This window comes from Mirounga leonina, unplaced genomic scaffold, assembly GCF_011800145.1.
Source record: "Mirounga leonina isolate KUSES-001 unplaced genomic scaffold, KU_Mleo_1.0 Mir_201, whole genome shotgun sequence".
NCBI lineage: Eukaryota > Metazoa > Chordata > Mammalia > Carnivora > Phocidae > Mirounga > Mirounga leonina.
Window position 1 is genome coordinate 28,735,608 of NW_023270504.1, and position 22,499 is coordinate 28,758,106.

The 22,499-nt window shown below is 45.8% G+C and overlaps 1 protein-coding gene across 1 annotated transcript in view; it reads left to right on the forward strand.

The window, feature by feature from the left end:
* Positions 1 to 22,499, forward strand: part of IQSEC3 (IQ motif and Sec7 domain ArfGEF 3) — a 102,540-nt gene that overhangs the window by 12,894 nt on the left and 67,147 nt on the right. Inside the window, exon 2 of the mRNA XM_035027901.1 lies at positions 20,414 to 20,497. Coding sequence (XP_034883792.1) covers positions 20,414 to 20,497 — 84 coding nt within the window. The remainder of the gene's footprint in view (positions 1 to 20,413; positions 20,498 to 22,499) is intronic.

Sequence of the window (22,499 nt, forward strand, 5' to 3'; positions counted from 1 at the left end):
AGGCATTAAGGTTGGGGGAGCTGCCAGGGTGTTATAGTCTCCTTCCCAGGAGCCGAAGATGAGTCTTAAACCCCACCTCCTTCAGGAAGTCTTCCTGAACTGATCCGAGGGGGAAACTGAGCTTCTCATCACTTCTCCTACTTCCCACCTCAGGCTGAGCATACTCCAGTCCTGGCTAAGAATGAAATCAATTCTTTATTCCTTGGCTTAAAGGTGCTTGTTTTCTTCTCTACGTAAGTATATACTCATGGCATGTGTACTCTTCCACCTAACAAATATTTGGTCGTCTACCATGTGCCAGTTACTACTGTTCCAGGCACTGGGGTACAGTACTGAACAAAAAAATCCCCAACTCCATTCATGAAGCTGACAGACAAAAAATCAGCAAGATAAAGAATGCAAACATACAGTACATCTGATGGGGTGAGCGTTGTGGAGAAAAATAAAACAGAGAAGGGGACCTGGGAGTAAAGGGGTTCACAGTTTTAAACAGGGGGCCCCGGGAAGGCCTCACAGAGAAGGTAACCCTGGGCAAAGACCCGGAGGAGGGGGTGTTCTGTGCCGTCTGGGGGAGGAGCGTGGCTGGTAGAGGCAAAGCCCCGGTGAGGGACCCCGCCTGGTTGTTCAAGTAAGACGGGAGCAGAGGGGATGCAGAGAGAATAATCTGAGGCGAAATCAGAAATGTTGGGGGGGGGTAGCAAAGGTGGGGGAGTGCAGGGGTGCAGCAAATCTTGTAAGGGATGCTCACGCTGCGACCCACCAGGCTGTGTTTGGAGATGTGTGGGGATATGCTAGTTGCCACGATGGCTGGCAGGGCTGAGGGGGTTGTTGTCCCCCAGCATATAGGGGCAAGGGCTACGCCAAACAGCTGATACTGCACAGGACAACTCCCGCAGTGAAGAATGTTCCTGCCCCAAATACCAATGTTCCTCGTGGAGACACGCTGATAGGGTCTTGACGTCCGTTGTGATGAATTTGGCTTTTACTTTAAGACAAACTGGGTTAAGGGGCACCTGGGTGGCTCAGTCGGTGAAGTGCCTGCCTCCAGCTCAGGTCATGATCCCGGGGTCCTGGGATCGAGCCCCATGTTGTCCAGCTCCCTGCTCGGTGAGGAGTCTGCTTCTCCCTCTCCCTCTGCCCCCTCCTCGCTCATGTGCTCTCGCTCACATAAATAAATAAAGTCTTTTAAAAAAAGAAAAAGAAAAAGAAAACTTGGGTTAGAAGGAACCTCGGCTGCTGGGTTGAGTTTCTGTTGAGAAGGGCCTGAAGAAGAAAGCTAGAAGCAAGGAGAGAAGGCAGGACATTGTTGCAAAGTCCAGGCGAGAACCTGGGGTAGTAACAGTGAAGGTGGCTATGAGCGGTCAGACCAACAGTACCTCCTGAGGGTTAATGTGGCATATGAGAGAAAGAGGAATTGAGCATGAGTCCAGGAGTTTGGGCCAAAGTTATTAGAAGGGGGAGATGGGAAGATCTGGGTTGGGGGAGAAAGCAGGTGGAGTTTCAGACATGTTAAGTTTGGGATGCCTGTTACGCGATGCCTGTTAGACACTCAAGTGGAGACGATCGGTAGGCATATGGAATGGACTGGAGATATAAATTTGGGGTGGCTTTGAAAGCCTTAAGACTGGATGACATCACCAAGGAGCGAGAAAGGAAGACTGAAGAGGACCAGGGGTGGAGCTTTGGCGCACACTGGTGTCAAGAGAAAAGCTGGAGAAGCATGAGGTGTCCAGCAAAGAGGGGTTTCAACCAGGAGGGTGGGAACATAGAGAGGAGCCCTGGAGTAGGGTGAGGAGCAAGAACTGCCCATCAGCCTTAGCAACACTGAGGTAATCAGCGGCCTTGAAAAGCATAGTCTGGTAACGCCATCGGGGCAGAAGCTTGATTAGTGCGGGTATAAGAGAGAAGGGAAAAGAGACAAATCAACCAAATGTGATGTGTGGACCTTGAGTAGGTCCTAATTCAGACCAAGCAACTATAAAAAGACATTTTTAAGGCAATCAGGGAAATTTGAGCACCGGTATTGGAGAATTATTGTTAATTTAGTTCGGTGTAATAATGATCCTGTTATTATATCTTTTTAAAGTTCTTACCTGTTAGAGATACATTCCGGCTAAAATGATCTTATTTTTGGGGTATGCTTTAAAATACCGCAGCAAAAAATATTGGAGTGGGAGATTAGTAAAATGTATGTTTGAAATTTCCCTAATAAGAAGTTTAAAGGACGACAGAAGGAGAGGAACTGCAGACAGTGAGTGCAGAGATCTCTTTGATGAATTTTCCTATAAGGAAGAGTAAAGGAACCGGTTGATTCCTGGAGGAGGACGTGGGTTCAAGACAGAAGATTGCTCTGGAAGGTGGGAGAAATAGCATGTGTGTTTCCATCAGCCCGACAGGCGACTCCACTTGCTAACTGTCTGCCACAGAAAGCTTTGTAGGGAAACTGAAGAAGGTGGCATCACTACCTAGAGGAAAGTCATAATAATTTAATGAAAGCAAATATTTTATCATGTGCTTACTATGGGCGAGGCACTGTGTTAGGGCTTTACAAACTTACCTGAATATATGTCCTGATATATTGAGGGGTGAGGCATGAAGACTTCAGTTAGGTGACTTGAAGTGGTGCCTACATTCAAGCCCCAGCAGGGTGATTCTGACAGTCGGTGTCTTCTGCTCTCCACTGCCTTCCCACAGATGATGCAGTAACATGCATCTGGGCGGCCAAGAGAAGTTTTTCAGAACATACTTGCCCCGGACTCCACCCTGGAGACTGTCATTCAGTAGGGGGTTAGTGGGAGGAGAGTGGCCAAGGGTATTTTAAGTGAAGGACTCAGGATGCAGCCCCCTGCTTAAGAACCATTAGCCTAGATCAGCCCAAGCTCACTCATTTATCAACACATGTATACTAATATTCACATGAGTGCTGTGAATAATTAGACTAGCCGGGGGCTGGGAAAAAAATTAAAATATAATGAGCTATGCTGTACAGGAAAAAAGGAACGTGGAGAGAGGAGAGCTGAGCACATTATTGTTATTTAGGGATGGAAAATTTGATTAGGTTCCTCAAGGGCTGGAGTCATACCTGTATGTTCATTTAGCAGGTAGTTACTGAGCACCTACTGTATGTCAGGCTGTGCTGTAGGTGCTGGGGATTCACAGCCAGACAAAGGTTCTGTCCTCATGGAGCTCACATTCAAGAGAAGACAGATATTAAACAAAAAAATGACCATATGTGTATATAAATTCGTAAGGGCTCAAAGGGAATATAAGGGGATGACGGGGGGAAGGTGGTTTTGGTAAGCAAGACCTCACCTAGGAGGTGACATTAAGCAGAGAGATTAAATAAAGCTAGGGACAGAGCCACGTGAAGACCCGAAGGGAAAACATTCTGCGCAAAGGCCCTGGGGCTGGAAGAAATGGATGCGTTCAAAGAATAGAAGAAGGAAAGGGTGGCCAGAAGGCAAGGGAGTGGGGGAGATGGGGTTGGAGAGTAAGATGGGCCTTCCAGAGGAGTTTGTGGAATGGGAGGCTAATGGGAAGTCACGGGGTTGGAACTTTAGGCAGGGCAGTGATGCAATGCACTACTACAGAAAACAGAGTCGGGGGGTTAAAAGGGCAGAAGAGGGAGGGTAGCTCAGCAGAGAGTGCCCTAGAGTACCATTCACAATCATCTGCTATTCACTCATTCATTCTGTCTTTCTTTCAACAGCATGTACTCATTTCTCCTGTGTGCTGGGCATTTATGTACATCTGTCATCTCATTTTGTTGACCCTCCCGATGGGAAGGTATTATTATCCCTTGTTCACAGATGTGGCGACTGAGGCTCAGAGAGGTTGAGGTGGCCCACCCAAGGTCACACAGTAAAGTGGTGTCTTCAAGATCCCCATGCAAGCTTCAGCTCTTATACCCTGACATAGCTTTCCCCACTCCAGGGGAGTCCTCTGCAGTGTGGGAAGTGCCTCCCCTCAGCCAGGCCCAATCAGGAACCTGGCTCAGTGTTCAGGACAAAAAGGTTGGTGGCACCATGCCCATGTGACAGTTGTTCATGTTGCTGCAGCTCTGAACTTGGCCTTTGGCTCGCTCATCTCCATCATGCCATGCAGGACTAGGCTGGAGGACTGGCAGAATGCCACCCACATGTAGCCACAGATGGAGGATTTGTAGGTCCCCATGGAACATCGTATCCTTCCAGAGCCCACACGATCAGGAGGGTTCATGTAGGGGCTACAACATCCCTGGTCTCAGTTCTGTGTGTGTGTGCACATGGCCGCACATGGAGGGTTGTATATATGCATGTATATGTGTGTCTGCACACCCAAGGGTGAGTGTGTGTGCATTCATGTATTCACGTGTACATAGGTTTGGGGAGTCTCTACTGACTTGGAATACATTTAGGATCCATGTGCATTTTTATGAGAGCTCTGGATGTGTTCATGGAATGAGGTGTGCTTGTTAAGGTATGTGTGCACCTAGGTGAGTGTGCAATGAGGGGCATGCGTGTATATTTATGTGTATGAATCTTTGCACTCCCGAACAAGTGTCTATAAGCACATCACGTGTTAGTGTGTAGCAGTGGGTGTTGCTGTAGGTGTGTGAGTTTGGTTGGTGTACATGAGCAGAGCGGCTGGCTAGGAGGTAGCTGAGGTATGGGATTGGAGACTGGCTGAGGTTTTGTGTTTCTGTCTAACTCCTAGTCTGACTATGCTATGGAGGGCAAGATCAAGGCTCTTCTATTCACAGCCCAGAGGCCACCTCCCCTCACATACCTGCCGTGGTGTTGTGGGGCGTGGCATGGGGCTAGTCTTAGCGGTGGATTTTCAGGAGGTCATCAAACCTCCCTTAGCCTTAATGTCCTCGTCAGGTACATGGCATTAATATTAACATTAATTATTATTATATTTATAATATATAATATTATTACTTTTACTACTGTTATCCACTGGGATCATTCATGGGGCCTTCAAAAATGTTTTGTAAATCAGAAACACTGACAAACACAGTCATTATTATCGACCAGGATCTGCCTTCCCTGTTCCTGGAAAAACAGTGTGTGCCCACAATTGACTAAGGGTGGATGAGTAACACTGTGTAGGCGTGCTTCTCTGAGGCTGGCATGGGCTGGATGGCCCTGATCCGTCCTCTCAAACTGGCTTTGCCCAGTAGCCAGGGACCTGTCTGCCAGGTAATAGAGAACTCTCGTGAGGGCGTTTGGCAAGATGCAGCCGAGTGCCCGGCTCTGTGATTCCCGCTGAGCCACCCAGCCTGGTACGGGGAACTCTCCTGGCTCCCTACAAAGGCAGCTGGACTTCAAACAAGTAGGCTTCAAGATAGGCCACTGAATGGCTGTAGGGTTGCGGGCAGGGCCACCCTGCAGGGCAGGAAGGAAAGAGGGTAGCAGGAAGCTCCGGGACTGAGAGGAAGCCCTGAGGGCTCTAGGGCTGGGCAGGGGGGTAGTGTGGAGGGAGGAGGAGGTTGGGGCCTCCTGGCACACTCAAGTTACAGACCAAGTTTCCTAGTCTGAGTTAAGCTTCCCCAAGACCGCCAGATTGATGTCAAGGCTGTGTGATATTAAGCAAATATCTTGTCTCTCTGAGCCTCCTCATCTGTAAAATGAGGATTTAATTGAGGGGTGCCTGGGTGGCTCAGTCGGTTAAGCATCTGCCTTCGGCTCAGGTCATGATCTCAGGGTCCTGGGATCGAGCCCCGCATCGGGCTCCCTGCCCAGCGGGGAGTCTGCTTCTCCCTCTCCCACTGCCTCTCCCTTTGCCTCTGCCCGCCCCCCCTTGTGCTTGCTCTCTCTCTCTCTTAAATAAATAAATAAAATCTTAAAAAAATAAAATAAGATGAGGCAATGTCTGGAAAGGGCTTTGTACGCCTGCACACACGGTAATAGTGGTGGACAGTTCCCTGAGGCACGTACTTGGGCTTTTGTTTTCATGAATGCACATGTTTTCACAAAAGTGTGGGCTTAATTCCCCATTTTTGTCCAGTGCCCTCAGTAATAGGGACTTGATTCGTGCATCGAGTCAACAAATGGTATCTACTATATGCCCGGAGCCAGGCTGCATCCTATCCTGGATGGAGAGGCGAATTGGTCACCGATGCTGCTCTGCTCCGAAAAGCTCACCCTAGTGCAGTGAGATGAAGCCTATGCAAACATTGGTGATGTAGCGGGGAGAAAACAGACGGAGGCTGGTGTGGGAATCCAGAGGAAAGCGGGTCCAGTCCAGGCAGGGGCAGGGGCAGGGGCAGGGGCTGAGGCCAGCAGGGCTGGAGGGCAGGCACAAGAACAATGGGGGAAGGCTTGGCAGGGGACATGTCTCAGCACTGGGCTCTGGAGGGTGGGCAGAATCTGGGGACTGCAGATTGAAGCAGCCTGGGATCTCTGGCTGAGGTTTCCCCCCACTTCGCTGTTTCCTAATGGTATACTTCAGAGAGGGATAGGGGCTGTACCGTCCCCACAGCATTGCTGCACGGCTTTGGAGCATGCAAGCGCAGGGCGGGGCGAGAGGATCGCTGGGTCTGGGAGCAGCAGGGGCATACTAACCGGGCCAGGCACAGCTCCCAGCACTTCAGATATATTGGTTCATTGAGTCCTCAGGATACCCTTGAGGTAGATGCCATTAGTATCCTCTTTTACGGTAAGGAAACTGAGGCTCAGGCAGGCCAAGCTGTTAACTAGAAAGTGGCAAAACCAGCTTTGGACTCTGGACTTTCCATGCCCTGAAAACCCTGTATTGGTGCATGGTCCCTGTGTGGGTGCATGGTGTGGACATTGATTTTGCCCCTGCTATGTGCTAAGCATCGCGCTAGCATGACTTGGGTTATTTTTGTTTTTTGTTTTTTTAAAGATTTTATTTATTTATTTGACAGAAAGAGACACAGTGAGAGAGAGAGTACAAGCAGGGGAAGTGGCAGGCAGAGGGAGAAGCAGGCTCCCCACTCAGCAAGGAGCCCAACCTGGGGCTCGATCCCAGGACCCTGGGATCATGACCTGAGCCGAATGCAGGTGCTTAACCGACTGAGCCACCCAGACGCCCCGACATGGGCTATTTTGTTGGATCTTCACAATAACTCTAGGAGGTGGTTTCCTTTATGACCCTCCCCGATCACAGCTGAGAAATCTGAAGCTGCAGAAGGTCAGATAATCTGCCGAAGATCCCCCAGCCATCCCAGTGGAAAGGTAGGGCCTGCATGCACATCTTCCTAAACCTCAAGCCTGCTTGCTGTCCATGGAACCATACTACCTCCTGTGGTTTAAGGGGCCTTGATGGAATTCCTCCCTAGAGCATGTGGCAACCTCACTGCTCCATGCAGGTACACTCCTGGGACCAGAGGACCTCGGATCAATGCTGGTTCGACCCCTTATCAGCTGTGTGACCTCGGAGAAACCAGGTCACATCTCTGTTCCTCGTCTGCAAGTGGGGATAACTATATCTAACTCACACGGTGGTACAAAGGTTAAACAGCATGTAAGAAAATGCTGTATATAAACTGTGAAGTGCTGTAATGAAAGGAAGAGACAGCAGCATTGTGTGCCCACCACTGTGGTAAACGTGATAAGGAATGCACTAGGCAACACAAGCAAAAATAAACAAGTGGGATCACATCAGACAAAAAAGCTTCTGCTCAGCAAAGGAAACCATTTCAAAGAGTGAAAAGGCAGCCTACGGAATTGGAGAAAATACTTGCCAATCATATGTCTGGTGAGGGCTTAATATCCAAAATAGATAAGGAACTCATAAAACTCAATAGCAAAAGAACAAACATCTGGTTTAAAAATGAGCAGGGGCGCCTGGGTGGCTCAGTCTGTTAAGCATCTGACTCTTGATTTTGGCTCAGGTCATGATCCCAGGGTCCTGGGATTGAGCCTCATGTCAGGGCTCCCTGCTCAGCGGGGAGTCTGTTCTCCCTTTGCCCCTCCCCCCCCCTGCTGTGCACACTCTCTCTCTCAAATAAATAAATAAAATGAAAACGGAATCTGAAAGAAATATCCACACCCCCATGTTCACTGCAGCATTGTTTATAGTGGCCAAGACCTGGAAACAACCTAAGTGTCCACCAACGAATGAATGAATAAAGAAAGTGAGGTATATGTATCCATTGGAATATTACTCAGCCGTGAGAAAGAAGGGACTCCTGCCATTTATGATGGAACTTGAGGGCATTATGCTGAGTGAAGTAAGCCAGACAGAGAAAGACAAATACTGCGTGATATTATTTATACAAGGAATCTTAAAAACACACACACACACACATACAAAGTCAAACTCAGAGAAGCAAAGTGGTTGCCAAGGGCTGGGGGCTGGGGGAAAACAGGGAGGGTTTGGCAAAAGGACGCATGCTTTCAGCTACAAGATGAAGAAGGCCTGAGGGTCTAATGGAAAACATGGTGACTATAGTCGATAACACTGAATTATATAATTGAATAACTACAAAAAGGAAGGCACCAGACCCAGGCAGACTCTGCCCTCAGTTTAGCGAACAATGCACAAGTCAGCAGTGGCAGGCCCCGTGCGTGTGCATGGGGATACAAAGACACGGGGGCGGGGAGTTTGCCATTTGAATGGGATATACAACAACTAATTCGAGGATGGAGTACCTACTGTTGATTATATACTACCGTGGGCTGTGGGCTCAATTCCTCCAGGGTATTTTCTCCTTGGATTCTTCCAGCTCTCCAGTGAGAGACCACTATTATCATGCCCATTTGAGTGATAAGGGAAGATACACAGAGTGGTTCAGACACTTCCCCGAAGTCACACAGCGAGTAAATGGCGAAGGTGCCATGAACACCCAAGTCATCCTGACTCCAAGCCAAGGTCTTTCGCCTGCGCCTGCCACGTTCATGACATGAAATCACGTTTTCAGGAGGGCGCTTTGCTGGTCTGGGGGACGGGCTGGGAGGCGGAGCTGCGGTCAGGAGGCCGTTACAGTAACAACCAGCAGCCCGGTGCGGCCTGCGCTCTGCTTCCTCCACAGGGAGGTTTCGCGCTAGTCACCTCTTACGACACAAAGCAGCGCAGTGACCTCGTGCATTTCCCAGACAAGGGAACAGGCTCAGAGAGCTCAAGTGACTTGTCCCAAACCACACAGCTAGATGCCTCTCTAGCATTTGCACCCAGGCCTCCTGTTTGGGCAGCTGTACACCCCAGCCTCTTCTATGGCAGTAAAATAACTTGGAGGCTGGGACCAGGCCTGGGTTCGTGTCCGACCTCGACCTCTTCCTAGCAGTGTGACTTTGACCATGTTACCGAATCTCTCTACTCGTCTGCGAAATGGGAATAATAAAATCTACCTCTCCAGTCTATTGTTTTATGGTTATTGCACATCAAGTTCCTAGCAGGCAGTAAGTGCTCAAAAAGTAAATGAACAAGCAAGCAGTTATGGAGTGTTACGGACTTCTGAGCTCTGTGGAGGGGAGTAAGGAGGAGAGATGACCCTTTCTGTTAGGAAGAGAATGCCCGGATGTCTTTCTAAGGAAACATGAAAGGAGATGGGGTCCACTGTTTCTAGTTTGAATTGAGTGGAAAACTTGCAAAATCTGCATATAAGTAAGTACAAGCCACTTCCTTTCTCTGCCCCTGGCTGCCGGAACATCTGTAAGCACTTGCCTTATTAAGATCTTTCCAAAGCTTCCCGTGGAAGACTGCAGTGGCAGATTGCACCAATGAGCAAAGAAAATCTACCCCTTCCTCCATTGCCCCCACACCGGGAGGAAGGGTTGGGGGCCTGGGGAGGAGGTTGTCAAGATGGCATCCTGGTAGGTCCCTGATTGCAATATTAGCGCCGTGGTTACCGAGTGCCCCGGGGGCAAGGACTAATAATAACAATAATAGTCATTATAAGATTTTGCATCTGTGCAGGGGTTATTATGTTTCTCCCAAGGCAGTTTCACATTCAAAGTCTTATTGAATCCCTACAATTCAGTGACATAAACAGGGCAGGAATAAGAACCTCATTTACCATGACTTGGCCTTCCTGAGGGCCGACAGTAGTGGAGGGTGAGCTGGGTCTCCCATCTCCAGCACTTCTCAGGGGCTCTCGGCCCCAGGCCCAGCTCCAAAATTTCCCCCATTCAACCATCCTCAGCCCCAATTTTCTCATTGTCCTAGTTTCTGGCCCCCTGGACTCCTTTGGCTCAGTCATGAGCCATCTGGTCTCTGAAAATCCAATCTAGTGGTTGGAGGGAAGGAAAAATCCAGTATTTTTATCTGCTGCTTGGAGGGGGGTTAATAATTAGGTGATCTGGGGCCAATGGGTCCAAGGAAGTTAGTAAAGAAATTATTCTAAAGCTTCTTGATGAAGTATCAAGAAATGAAAAGGGGGAGAAAAAGATTTTGGTCTTTAAAAAATCAGCCACGTTAAAGTACAATTATATAAATGAAATTCACCCATTTAAAGTGTATGAGTTCAGACAAATGTCTACAGTTCCGTAACCATGATCTCAATCAAGCTATGGAACATTTCCATGACCCCAGAGGAACCCTTGTGCCCTTTTGCAGTTCAAACTCTTGTCTCCCATATCACTGAGACTGAACTGATGTCAGTATAGTTTTGCCTTTTCTAGAAAGTCATACAAATGGAATCATAGGGCATGTAGACTTTTGTGTCTAGCTTCCTTCATTTAGTATGATGCTCTTTTGAAATTCATCCACGTTGGCACACGTATGAGTAAGCTTTTTCCTTTTTATTCCTGAATAGTACTCCATTGTATAGATATACCACAATTTGTTTACCTATTTACCAGTTCATGGACATTTAGGTTATTGCTATTGTTTTTTTTTTTACATGAATCTTTATTTAATTGATAATAACTGCTTCTACATACATTTAGAACACATGGGCCATATGTGTGAAGGATATATTGTTTACTCAATTTACAGACGATGCTTGGCGAGCATATGTAGTTGGGCCCTCCTTGTATTAACTCTAGGCCAGCTCCATCCCGCTCCTACTCCTCTGGCCGGGGTGCAAATGCTTAGAAAGTGGGAACCACTCATTTTAGTCATGCAACTCAAGAAATGAACATTCAAACCAAAATGTGGTGTTTAACTTTATTTATTGTATTTTATTTTGTTGTGATAAGAACACTAACCATGAGATCTACTCTCTTAAGTTTTTAAGTATACAATATAGCCTTATTAACTATAGGCACAAAATTGTACAGCAGATCTCTAGAACTTATTCTTCATGCATAATCGAAACTTTGTGCCCTTTGAATAGCGATTTCCCATTTCCCCCCACTCCCCTAACCACTGGTAACCACCATTCTACTCTCTGATTTTGTGAGTTTGACTATTTTAGATACCTCATATAAGTGGGATCATGCAGTATTTGTCCTTCCATTTTACTTATTATTTTATTATTTAACTTAATGTGATGTCTTCAAGGTTCATCAATGTGGTCACGTATCACAGGATTTCCTTCTTTTAAAAGTCTGAATAGTATTCCATTGCATGTATATACCACATTTTCTCTATCCACTTATCCATTGATGGACATTTATGAATCTTGGCTTCTTTGAATAGTGTTACACTGAATATTGGGGTGCTAATATCTCTTCAAGATCCTGATTTCAGTTCTTTTGGATGAATAACCAGAAGTGGGATTTCTGGATCATATGGTAGTTCTATTTTTAATTTTTTGAGAAACTTCCATACTGTTTTCCATAGCAACATTTTGCATTCCCACCAACAGTGTACAAAGATTCCAATTTCTCTGCATCCTCCTCAACACTTGTCACATACATATATACATATATTTTGACAATAGCCATCATAAAAGGTGTGAGGTGATATCTCATTGAGGTTTTGATTGGTATTTCCCTGATGATGAATGATGTTGAGCATCTTTTCATGTGTCTGTTGGTCCTTTGTATGTCTTCTTTGGAGGAATGTTTTATTCAAGTCTTTAGCTCATTTTTAATCAAGTTATTAGCTTTTTTGCTCTTGAGTTGTAGGAGCTTTTTTATATATTTTGGAAATTAATTGCTTATCTGATATTATGGTTTGCAAATAATTTCTCCCATTTAGTATGTTACCTTTTCACTCTGTTGTTTCCTTTGCTCTGTAGGAAATTTCTGGTTTAATGTAGTCCCACTTCTCTATTTTTATTTTCATTGCTTGTGGTTTCGGTGTCATATCCATGAAATCATTTCCAAGACCAATGTCATGAAGTTTTCCGCCTGTGTTTTTTTCTTCTAAGAGTTTTATAGTTTCAGGTCTTAGGTTAAGTCTACCATCCATTTTGAGCTGCTTTTATGTACTGTAAGCTATAGGTCCAAATTCATTATTTTACATGTGGATATTCACTTTTCTCAACACCATTTGTTGAAGAGACTATCCTTTCCCTATTGTGCATTCTTGGCACCCTTGTCAAAGATTAATTGAATGCATATGTGTAGAATTCCCTGTTGTTTTTTTTTGTTTGTTTGTTTGTTTTTACTGCTGTGAACATTCGTTGCTCTGAATAGTTTTTTGTCAATCTATGTTTTTATTTATCTTGGGTAAATACCTAGGAATGCAATTACAAGGGCATGTGATAAGTGCATGTTTCACTTTGTAAGAAACTGCCAGATTACTTTCCAAAGTTTTGCACCATTTTACATTTCCACCAAAAGTGGAAAAGTGTGTGTAAGAGTTGCAGGTGCTCCACACCCTTTTCAACTCTTGGTATTGTCAGACTTTTAAATTTTACTAATTCTAGTGGGTGTGCAATGGTATCTCATTGTGTTTTTACTGTGTATTTCCTTAATAACTAATCATATCATTAGTATAATTTCTTTGGTGAACTATTTCTTTCAAATCTTTTGTATATTTGTCCATAAAGTTGTTAGTCTTTTTATTAAGTTGTATTATTCATTTTTTAAATGGCATCTTTCAAAGGGAATATTTATTTTGATGAAGTCTAATTTATTAATTTTTTTTATGGTCTGTGCTTTTTGTGTCCTAGCTGGGAAATCTCTGCATCCTCTAAGTCACACATTTTTTCCTATGTTTTCTTTGAGAAGTTTTAGAATTGTATCTGGTAATTTGGGATATGTTCCATTTTGTATTAATTTATACATAAATATGGCCCAGGGTATGAAGTCCATTTTATTTTTGCGTATGGATATTCCATTGTTTCAGCACTATCTGTTAAAAAATTTATCATTCCCCATTGAATTACCTTGGTACTTTTACCATGAATTAATTTATGAGAATTAATACATGTTTGAGTCTATTTCTAGCCTCTTTATTTGGTTCAATCCATCCATATGTCCGTCCTTCTGCCAACACCAAAATGTCCTAATTTTGGTAGCTTTATTTTAAGTCTTGAAAGCACATAGTGTAAGACCTACAACTTGTTCTTGTTTTTTAAAGTTGTTTTGGCTTTTCAACCTCTCCCACCTCCCAGGAAGAGGAGTGACCTCTGAGAAAAGGAGTGACATTTTCCTCTTATTCATCATGTTTAGATAGAGAAGTCTTCCTGGAGGAGCTGAGAAAATTAAGAGAAAGTGAAGAAAAAAAAAAAAGGAGCCTGGTCTTCAGGCTCTGCCAGCCCTAGTGATGGTGGTCCCTGGAGGGGTGGGGGTCAGGGAGGTGACAGGAAATGATTTTATGATTTCTTCTTTTCCTGGAGCTCAAGGCAGCTCCTTTAGAGAGGTTCCTGGTTGTTTCCTTCCAAGGACTGGTGGTTAAATCTGTTGCCTTCACCTTGGAAGAAGAGGAGGGGGTTCTTCATTCAAAGTTGTCCCTCTGGGATCCTGGTTTTGCCTCTTTGATTCTCCTGCTGGGAGTCCACCTTCTTCATCCCTCTGCCGGCCTCACTTACCGTGGTGCTATACACACCACCAGTTTCTCCAAACTACTCGACTATTTTTATGGCCATGCAGTGGAATCCTGAGTCTCAAACTGAATATAGATGTGGGAAGTTATAGGTGCACAGCCTCCCAGAATTCCAAGGGCCTGGCCCTGGCTAAAGGTTTAATCAGCTCCTGCCAGCATTTGCCATCTCCTTCCTCTCCCAGCCCCCTGGCCCCTTGGTCCCTGTTCTCCCCTCATAGCACCACCACCCTCTCCCCAGCTTCCTTCCTAGTTCTTCCAGGAACAGGGTTCTTTTCTGGCCGAACCCGAGGCTCCCCCTCTTCCTTCAGGTCCACACTGCCTTCTGTGAAGACCCTTGAGTCCCTGTCTTGCTTGGATGATGCCCTGAAGTCCCTTAAGCCAGCTGCCCCTCACTCTGCACCTCTCATTCCTGAGTCCTCCAAGCTCCTTCCCAGCCCCGCCTCGTGGCATGACCAGGGATAAGACACACATCAAAATCCTTGTTCTGGGTCCTGACCGCCCCATATTGCCACATCCACCCACAATCCAGCTACGCCACCGATAATCATCAGCTTGCAGCACTTTTGGATTGCTAAAGCCAGAAAGGACTGAATTCTGCCTAAAGTCATGGGCCATGCAATTAAAAATACAAGAAATAAGCTTCTGGCCTGGATACAACAGGCTTCCCTCATTTGGAATTCCAAGAGCCAAATACTGAGAATGGGTCATGTTCCTTTTCCAGACAGGCCCCTTCCATTGCCTTTCCTTGGGTCCCTCCAGCTCCAGACCTCCTAGGGCCACAGCCCTGGGCTGCAGACCCCACAGACTGCGATGTGAAGAGTGCCTCTGGACTTGTGTGACATGATGGCTCTGAGAAAGTCCCTCCCAGGCTCATGCTCCAGAGCGGGTTGGGGACTGTTTGATTCCAAGGCCTGGCTCACATTCCTAATGCAACTTGAAAGGTCCCCTTAACCCCAAAGTGCAGCAATTGCATTCAGGCCTATGAGGGCAGGCCTTTCTCCTTTCTTTACTTCTCCAGTAGCAATGGGAGACAGACAAGTCTGGGTCCTAGGTGCTCTAATCATCCAGCCTCCTAGGGATTTGCTCAACGCACTGGGACCCTGTTTCACTTTACACTAGGTCCCAGGTTCCACAACAATGAACTGGGGATGTAGAAATGTTGTGAGTCACCATCTGCCCTGGTATGATGAATCAGGTACAAGAAGCTGAACATGTCCAGTGCGAAGCCTCCAGGAAGCAGGTTCTGAGAGCAGCTGGTTCTTGTTGTATCGAGGGGACATTTTCTGCCTCATGATGCTCATGAAATGCAGCACTGGTTGACTTCAGGGACACAGAAAGCATCATTGGTGGAAGAAAAATTCTTCCTTTCTTTCTGTCATCTGAGCTGATGAAATGAAAGGGCAAATCTGATAAGTAAATGAATACATGTTCATGACGGTAAGCTTTTACCTTCATGAGGTGCGCAGACGTTCCATATTGTATTTGCTTCCCTAAAAGTCCTGCAGGTGCAGGTATTGCTACTGTCCTAGTTTTACTGGTGAGAAAACCAAGGCTTCAAGAGGCAAGGGACTGGAATGAACTTACACAAGGATTGTGGCCTATCTGTGGAGAGCTGATGACCCTGGCATTGACTCTCAAAACCTTGTGTGGAGTGGGATGGAGGCAAGGCCTCACGTCAGGTGTCCTGACGGAAGAAAGCCTTATTCTGGGTTCCATGGACAGAAGCCAGGTGTGCCCATGTCCCCACCTTACATCTGGACAAGCTGTGATGGGACATGCTGGTAACAGCCTTGGGTTGGTGCCACTCCAGGGACCCTGTCTTGTCCCTCCCTGGCTCCCACTCCCCTTTGCAGCCTCTGGTGCCCAGTGGTCTATCTGCTGTGGTGGCAGTGCTCCCAGGGAAAGCTAGACAAGAAGGAAGCAGAGAGGGATAAAGGGCTAAGGATTCAGGAAGCAGCTCAAGGGCAGTGTCAGGACAAGCCTTGGACTTGGGCAGGGAGGAACAAGTCTTCTGCCCACATTCTCATTATGGCTTCCTTTTCCAGCTTCAATCAAACAGGAACTTATCTTTTGCCAGTGTGGATGTTCTCTTAGCTGGTGGGCTCTCTGAGGCAGGGGCTGCATGTGATGCTTCTCTGCACACTCATGCATTGAGCACCAACAGTGTACCAGGCACTGGGGACTCCCAGTCTAGGGTTTGGTGGCTGGACACATGAATGCCCATTGGTCAAAAACCTTATGAAGTAGAGTAATGGGCATGATCCTTGAAACTAGCATGTGTGGGTTGTAGGCTCTCCTACTAACTAGCTATGTGACCATGGGCAAGTCATTTACCTGTTCTGAATCTTGGTTTTCTCATTTGTAAAAGAGAGGATGATGACACATACTATAAAGAGCTGTCATAAGGGGTAAGGCATATGTTGAATGCATGACATATCATTAGTGGTCCACAAACTCACTATGCCTCGGTTTCCTCATCTGTAGAGTGATGAGGAAGTTTTACTCGATGGTGTTTTGTGAGAATTAATAAGTTAATACATGGAAAGTGTTAGAACAGTCCGTGCTTCATAGTAAATATTATGAAGTACTAAGATATAATTATCAGTATTTTGCTGTCCCAATTTTATCATCTATATCTATCTATCTATCTATCTATCTATCTATCTATCTATCTATCTATCTATCTATTTATCTGCTAAACTCTAGTCCTTATTTGTATCTTACTCGTTTTTCCACTACTATCCTCTTTCTGCTCTAGGATCCCATCCAAGGTACCACGTGAAAATTTGTCATGTATTCTTAGTTTTCTCTGGTCTGTGACAGTTTCTGTCTCTTTTTGGTTTTCAGGACCTTGACAGTTTTGAGGAGTACTGGTCAGATATTTTGTAGAATGTCCTCAATTTGGGTGTGTCTGGTGGTTTTCTCACGGTTAGGCTGTGGTTATGGCTTTGGGGGATGAATACCACAGAGGTGAAGTGCTCTTCTTATCACACCCCCAATTTTATTTTTAATGGGAATGAATTCTTTGGATCCCTTTGTTTGGGTTTTCCTTTGGGGTGGAGAGAAGGAAGTCTGGGAGGGTAAAAGCAACGTTCAGCCAACTTAAGTTAAGACCATGGGGTCTTGGACCATGACCTTGGGTGGGAGAGGTGGCCAGGCTGGTCAGAGGTGGGCAGAGCAGGACTTATAATTCAGTATGAACTAAACTCCAAGAGAAGGCAAGAAGGGAGGTTCTAATGGGGAGCCTCTGGCCCAGGCTGAGGAGACCCATGGGGTAGGAGGTGGATAGAGAGGAAATAGGAGAAGAACTAAAGGCAAGCTTCCCCTCTCAGCTGGACTGTCCTGAGGGACCTCATCAGCAGGAACCCCAAAAGAGACCATAAGCCCCAATAGCACTGCCATCCCAAGCCCAAGGTACAGAAGGACTTGGGACATGCTGGATTACATCGTCCATTGCACGTGCCAACGCAGCTGAATCTGGGGAACTGGGAGGACCATCTGGAACCTGCCTGAGTGCCTGGCCAGAGAAGCATCTCCCAGCTGTGGGAGTGTGCCTCTGAGAAATGGAGGCAGGATCAAAACAGAGCCCTCAGGCACCCGGCTTGTGACTGTACCCAAGTGAGCTCTCCTTCCTGAAATGCTAGAGCCATGGCTGGTAAACAAGCTCTGCCTCTTTGCCTAGGATCTCGGGGGCTTTTTTTGGAAATCCGAACCTGCCCTGGGGCACAGGTACATCCAGTGGCAGGAGCTGGGGGGTAGGTTCTCTGCCACCTGCATACCTGGGTCTACCTGCCCCTCCATGGTTTGGGCTCTGAGGCCTTCTGGTTCCTGCCCTGTCTCATCCTTCCTCCTTTCCCTTCTCCTCAGGCTGGGCAGTCCTAGGGGCTATCATGCAACATTTGGGATCCAGACAATTCTCTAAAGGTTCTGATTTGCCCCAGGAACCCCAGGGCTGGAGTAAGGGAGGTGGGGGGAGCTGGAAGCCTGAGCTGGGACTTCGGTCAGGGAACTACTGTAGACAAATTACTTCCCCACTCTGGGCCCAGTTTTCTCATGTGTGAAATGAGGGATCAGATTCAATTATTTTCCTTACTGCCCTTTTACAAAACTATATTAGTTGCATTAATTATTAGTCTATAATCTATAGATTATATATAATCCATAATCAAGAATTTATTACATTAACAAAAATCCAAGATAAAAATTGCCCATGATCCATCCTGAAATGACATTAATATTTGTGTTGGTTCCTGACATTTTCTAGTCCTTGTTCAGATATATATTCAATTTTAATGTATTTACAGTGATACCATAAGTAGGAATTTATCTTGAACGTTTTTCAGCTAACATTACACCAAGCATATCTTTCCCTTTCCTTTTTTTGCCTCCTTTGTCCTGCTCTCTTCTTGCTGAGGTAGCCAACGTGAACCACTTAGTTATATATGTACTCATCTAGAAATACAGTACACTGTATAGAATATGCATTTGAGGGAGAGGAGTCATTATTTGTTCTACAAAACTATATCCATTTCTCTGCAGCTTGCTTTTCTCATTTAGCCATACGTTGTAGAAATCCATGCCGGCCAACAGATATCATGCATAATTCCATACAGAGAGATAACACATAACTCCATGGGATGGATGAAGCTATCCCAATGTATTCAACCAGTCCCTGATTGGTGGGGTCTCTGGTAATTTCCAGCTGTTTTTCTCCCCCCACTAAAAACAACTCCACCACATTTTGTACAGATACCTTTATGAACGGTTATTTGCATTTCTAAGGTATAAAATTCCAGAGGCGGGATTGCTGGGTCAGAAGACATGTGTTCTTTTTAATTTCCAAAAACAGCTGTAAAAATCCACAACCACACAGGCAGTGGATTAGGGCACTTCTCTGCCCACATTCTCACCAGCCCTTGTAGTTACTTGTCTTTCTAATGCCTGCCGGTTCAATGGATGAGAAATGGCATCTCTGTGTTGCTTCCATTTGCACTTTCCTATTTACTAGTAAGGTAGAGCATCTTTCCATCTATTTGTTAGCTCTTTGGATTTCCTTTTCTGTCAAGCAGAATTCATGTCCTTTGCCCATTTTTTCTACTGGCTCTGTCTTTGCATTATGAATTTGTGGGATCTCAGGGTAGGATACGCACTTGCCTTCTGCCATATGTATTGCAAATATATTTTCCCACTCGATCATTTGTCGTTTGACTTACTAGAGTATCGTTTCCCACACAAGATGCTTTCATTTTATGTAGTCAGATATATTTCTTTTTCTTAATGGCATTTCAATTTCCTGTTTTGTTTTAAAAGTCTTCCCAACACATAAGCTGTCTTCCTAAGTTTCCTTGTAAATTTTCCCTTGTTTTACTTTTTCCCACTGAAACATGAAATCCTACTGGAGTTATTTTTGTTAAATTAAGGTAGGCTCCAACATTATTTTCTCCCGTGAGAAGAGCCAAACTCAGCAGTTTCTAATCTATGCTCTTGCAATCGCGGGGCCCCCAAGAGACACCTGGGAGGTGGCTACCAAACTTGGGGCTAGCTGGTCAGGGAGGTGGCATGGACCTCCCACTTCCTGCCCATAGAGCTCTTCCACTTTGGTTACTTTATAAAAGGGCTCCCAGGAAAGATTGGGTTTGGACAAAGTGTTCTGAGGCTAAAAGGAGTTTAAACACCTCTTTCAGGCAATCTTTGGGGGCCCCTCCAGGTCTGACATTCTCTGACTCCACGATGGTGAACACTTGCTAAGGGAGAGAAGACGACATGTCAGCATAACTTTATCCAAAAGTAACTTTAATATTAAATCCCAAGGTGGCTCAAAGTAGATATTAGAATCACAGAGTTTTTACAATGGAAGGCACCTTGGAAATCATCTAGTCTAATGGCTCTCAATTCTGGCTACTGTTCGAATCACCTGGGAGCTTATAAAAGTCCTGGTGTCCCTGACCTGGGGTGGTGGGGGGGGCGGGTGGCAAGGGGGGCGGAGGGGAGGGACCAGGCATTGATGGTTGAAAAAGTCTCCTGGTGATTGTAATCAGCAGCTAGTGTTGAAGACCACTTCTCTAGTTTAACTCCCTTATTTCATTAGCAAATAAATTGAGACCCAGGAAAGGTAAATGAGGTATCACACAGCTGGCTAGCTGTAGCGTTGGCACTTGAACCTTTATCTCTGCCTCTCAGTTGGCTTTTTCATTTGCATCAAACCAATCCCTCATCAAACACCATGCCTTGGATTTTCAGCCGGCCACACTAAAATCTCTGTATGAGTGCTTTGTATCTTTGCATGTGGTCAGCTTAAACACGTTCACTGCATACAGTTCTGTGCATCATAGATGAATAGACCTAGTTCAGCCTTGCTGGACCGAAGTGGGGAACGGAATTATAAAGAACTATAATGATAAAAGAGCCAAATTAACGGTACATCCTATGCAGAGGAACCTACTGCGGGGCTGGGGCTCAGAAGGAGGAAGAGTTAGCTGATGGGATGTCCGGGGGCTGCAAACAGAGATAGGGATGCCTTGGTGCCGGCTGGGCCCAGCCTGTCAAGGCCACCTCTGACCTTCTCCCTCTGCTCTCTCTTCAGGAATGAGACTGTGTTACACCAGTTCTGCTGCCCAGCCGCCGACGCTGAACAGAAGCCCGCCAGCTCCGACTTGGCCTCCCAAAGGTGGGAATGAATTGGTGGCCGTCCTCCCTTCCCCACCCCCACCGTCCTTCCCCTTGGAGCAAAGCACACCACACAGCGCCTCTTGCTCTGAGTCCTGTGTTCTTGTTTGTCTGTTTTTGCCTTCTGCCTCCTGCTTCTGTTTCTCTTTCCTTCCTTTGGGCCCCAGATGAGCCATTCCCAACTCTTGAGGTCATTATACCCTATTGTTCAAACTCCAAACTTAGGCTCCTTCCCCCAAACGGCCTACATAACATGTCATCTTTTTAAACGTCAAGGGAAATTAAATTAGATTATGCAGAGTGTGTATATATATATATACACTCTGAATATATATATACATATATATGTGTGTGTATATATATATATACATATATATATATAAAATCACATAGGTTGTCTGGCACTCAGGAGGGGCTCAACCAATGGTAGCACCCATCCTTTCTATTATAGCAAAGATTGACACTTTTCTTTCTTTCCCCTTCCATAAAGGAGCCAAGATGACTGAGCTTAATTTTCAGGATTTCGAAACTTCACTGTGATAGCTGTTGACCTGGGAAGGAAGGGGGAATGTTGGGTCAAGGGCCGATGTCACTGTCCCTGGCTTCCCTCATCTTATTGTGGGTTAGTCATGGTCCCTCTTTCTTTGATTAATTTTTAAAAATTAATTAATTTTTTTTACTAGGGAAATAAATATTTAATAGTCACTGATAACATCTCAGGGTAGTAAAATTAAATATACATATGTATACATATTTACATTTTTTTGATTGGCACAGGCATGGCATGCCCATCTAATGAGACAGAAAATGTGGGTTTTACAGCACATATTTCGGGTCTTTCCAATATTGCCAACAAAATAGCAGCCTTCTGTGGGAAATAGTCATAGTCATCAAAAAAATCTATTTGTTAGGTTTTAAATGTACTATAAATTTTTCACTTTACTGGGGAGATCATGCATGTTCCTCTAGGTTTATGTGCATCACTGTCATCACATTCGTAAAGCCTGCCCGGGAAGAAGGGCAGTGAGTCACCCAGCGCTGCCTGGATAGGCTTGAACACCGCAAGGCAGCTCCCAGCTCGGCCGGCTTCCCACACTCTGACCCCTCTCCACGTGTCAGCTCCTGGCTGTTTGCTGTGGACATGTTACATCTCAGGACTGACACCTTCATTCTGTCTTTGGGTTTCTTAAGCTCAAGACTTTCCTGAAATGTAAGTGCAGGGAAATACTTCTGTTCCGTGCCAGCCACTTCCCCAGTGAGAGTATGGGCATGAGAGCCAACATGAGCTGCTGACCTCACTGGCCCTCTGTCCGCCCGCCTCCTATTTTGTTGTCCCTCCTCCTCATGCTCTCGTCTGCCTTCTTCCACCTTCACCTGTCCCTCCAGCGCTCTTCTACCTTCCCGATGCCAAATTCCTCTCCTCTTGCTTGTCTTGATCCCTGCGCTGTCAACCTGGGTCCCTTGTTATGCTTTGTTCTCTTTCCACCAATTTTCCTGTCTCAGTCCTGCACATTTCTCTTTTCTTTACTTGTTCCTGATTTCACTGGGAGAAAAGATACTTGGATTCTGGCCAGAAAGTTGCCCCATCTACAGTCTCCTGTTGTTGGGACTCATTTGAGCAAGTTGCTTAGCTCCCCTGGGCCTCAGTTTCCCCATCTGTATAATCAAGAGGGTGATCTATCTGGAAAGTAACGTTGACATTTTATCTCATTGAGTCTCTCAGCTGCTCAGTGAGGTTAGACCAGGCAGGTTTTCTCATCCCTGTCTCATGTAAGAGCAAGGGGAGTTTCGGAGTACTCAAGGGCCTTGCCCGCAATCACACAGCCAGAAAGTACCAGTACCCAGACTCACCCTGAGCACGTGACTCTTATTGCTCAGCATTTCCAGGTTTAAGACTCAAAGATGCCATGATCTTTCCTCCTTTGTTCCTTGGAAAGGAACTAGATAGTAATCAGAATGGTAGCTATTGACATAAAGCCACCCCTGAAAGGTGTTACTACTGG